Source organism: Cryptomeria japonica, chromosome 3 (genome assembly GCF_030272615.1).
Source record: "Cryptomeria japonica chromosome 3, Sugi_1.0, whole genome shotgun sequence".
NCBI classification, from domain to species: Eukaryota; Viridiplantae; Streptophyta; class Pinopsida; order Cupressales; family Cupressaceae; genus Cryptomeria; species Cryptomeria japonica.
The window spans coordinates 250,841,605-250,843,778 of record NC_081407.1 but is presented as its reverse complement, the minus strand read 5'-3'; the positions used below and the strand labels follow the sequence as shown (position 1 = coordinate 250,843,778).

Sequence of the window (2,174 nt, the reverse complement as noted above, 5' to 3'; positions counted from 1 at the left end):
AATGCACGCCGCCATACAGCCATCAAATTAGGAGTATTTCGTGCATAATCGCATTCTCAACTTCCATGTCTTAGTAAAATAGAGTAAACTATACACCTAAAAACTGACATCTTGTGAGCAGTGCTTTGTAAATTGAGCTTTGTGTTTTTTTGTGCAATAATGTGAGTATTATAATGGCTAATGGTGTGGCTTGGGAAGCTTCGTATGCGCTTTCGTTCAGACAAACCAGGCGTTGAAATCGATCAAGGAACGTTAAGTAAGCAGAACATGAAGAACAATCCAAATCATGGTAATTCCAGCTCATGTGCTGGATGTCGAGGCTGGGAATAGTTTTAAAGAAACTGAGTACCAATGCCGTCAATACTCTTCACAACCCATGCTAAATTTCGAGAAATACGATAATCAATCTGCCTTGAGACAGGAAAGCAATCAGATGGAAACAAATCTGTTTGCTTTGACGTCTAAGCTTTCTTGCCTTGATAAGAAAGCCCAGCAGCTGGGTCAGTTCTTTTTCAGTCACTCGCTATGCTCATCAGGGCATAAAGAGCAGCAGCAAGAAGCGAGATCAACCCTGAATTCTGTCCTGCACGAGGTAATTATCACATCTGGTTTGATTTTGTCGCAATGTCAAATCTTAAGTATTCCAGAGAAGCCACCGAAGGAGGAGGGAGAAGAAAGAGTAGAAATTATAGAGATGAAGGAAGATGATATTCTTGCAGAGCATGCCCATTTTTGTAAGATCTGTGGGAAAGGATTCAGACGAGATGGGAATGTGCGCATTCATATGCGATCCCACGGGAACCAGTATAAAACCCAAGAGGCCCTCAGATCCAGCAAGCCAAAGCCAATTAGCGGCTCATATTATTCATGCCCATTTGGGGACTGCAGGAGGAATAGGGGCCATCCAAGTTTCAAACCATTGAAATCGCTGGTCTGCCTGAGGAACCATTACAGAAGAAGCCACTGCACTAAGATGTATGCCTGCAACAAATGTGGGAAGGACTTTTCTTTTGTGGGTGATCTTAAAACCCATGGAAACAAGTGTGGTCATGCTACCTGGCGATGCTCTTGTAACTCCACTTTTAGTACCAAGAATAAGCTGTTTCGTCATGTCACCTTGTTTCAGGAAGGTCACAAGCCTGTGCTGGCCTCACATACCTCATCTTCTGCTCCTCCTCCTCCTCCTCTCAAGGTAGTAAAGCCCACAAGCAATGAGAAAAGATTGGATTATTGTGCCAAAGATGGTGATGATTTGGCAGCAGAAGTTCCACCTTATTTAGCAGAAGGACCGCCTAGTTATGGCAATGCTGAGGATTTATTAAGATTGGACATAGGATCAGTTGGGATACAGGAAAGTGAATACATGAGCCAGGACAATGAGTTTGCTTTCTTCAACGATGGTAGAGAGGAGAATGAATTGTATGGATCTCTCTTTTGGTAACATTCAGGTCTGCATTGGGCCTAAACAATTGTAGTTGGATTTGTCTTTATTTATTTTTCTTTCGTGTAGAAAATAAAGTTTAAATGTTGTAATACAGTTATCTTAGTGATTTAGTAACATTAATAAATTAAATATTGTGAGTGAAGTGTATTTGGTTTAATGGTAAAATTCATATTGTAAATATCTAGATGGTGATGACTTCAAAACTTTTACAATACAAAGAAAACATTTAAAATTTTAGTAAATATTTTTTTCAATTTGATGGTGTAGATTTATAAACTTCTACAATACAAAGAAAATAATCTAAATTTTTTACAAATATTTTTTTCAATTTGATGGTGTAGATTTTTATTACTAATGTTTCATATCAGTATGAATTGTAGAAATTTCATGATTTTAAACAATTAAAAATGTTTATTTACTTTAAACATTATTGTTGGTAAAAAAATATAGAATTTTTAAAATGGAGCAAAGCAGGAGCGGGTCTGCTAGGGTTTCTATAGTGGGCAAAGATGCACGGGAGGAAGAGGGAGACAAAGGGGATGACGGTCATTCCCCAGGCACGGCCTATCCTTTGTGCCCTACTTTCATCTCTTGTGGTGGTTGGGTGTGGGTTGTTCGTCTTTTTCCTATGCATGGGTTTCCCTTCCCTGCCTTGTTCTTGGTTGCATGTGGGAAGATCTGTGTTGCTTGGTGTTCCTGTTGTGAATGTGATGTTGGGAAGGCGTTTGAT

The 2,174-nt window shown here is 39.4% G+C and overlaps 1 protein-coding gene across 1 annotated transcript; it reads left to right on the top strand.

Moving 5' to 3' along the window:
- Positions 1 to 286: 286 nt before the first annotated feature.
- On the top strand, positions 287 to 1,441 carry LOC131874071 (zinc finger protein STOP1 homolog). Its single transcript, XM_059217295.1, has one exon. It carries the CDS (start codon positions 287 to 289, stop codon positions 1,439 to 1,441), a length of 1,155 nt encoding a protein of 384 aa, XP_059073278.1.
- Positions 1,442 to 2,174: the final 733 nt, after the last annotated feature.

Excerpts from the sequence above, each read along its gene's own strand:
- LOC131874071 (XM_059217295.1), top strand. The coding sequence starts at position 287 with ATGGTAATTCCAGCTCATGTGCTGGATGTCGAGGCTGGGAATAGTTTT.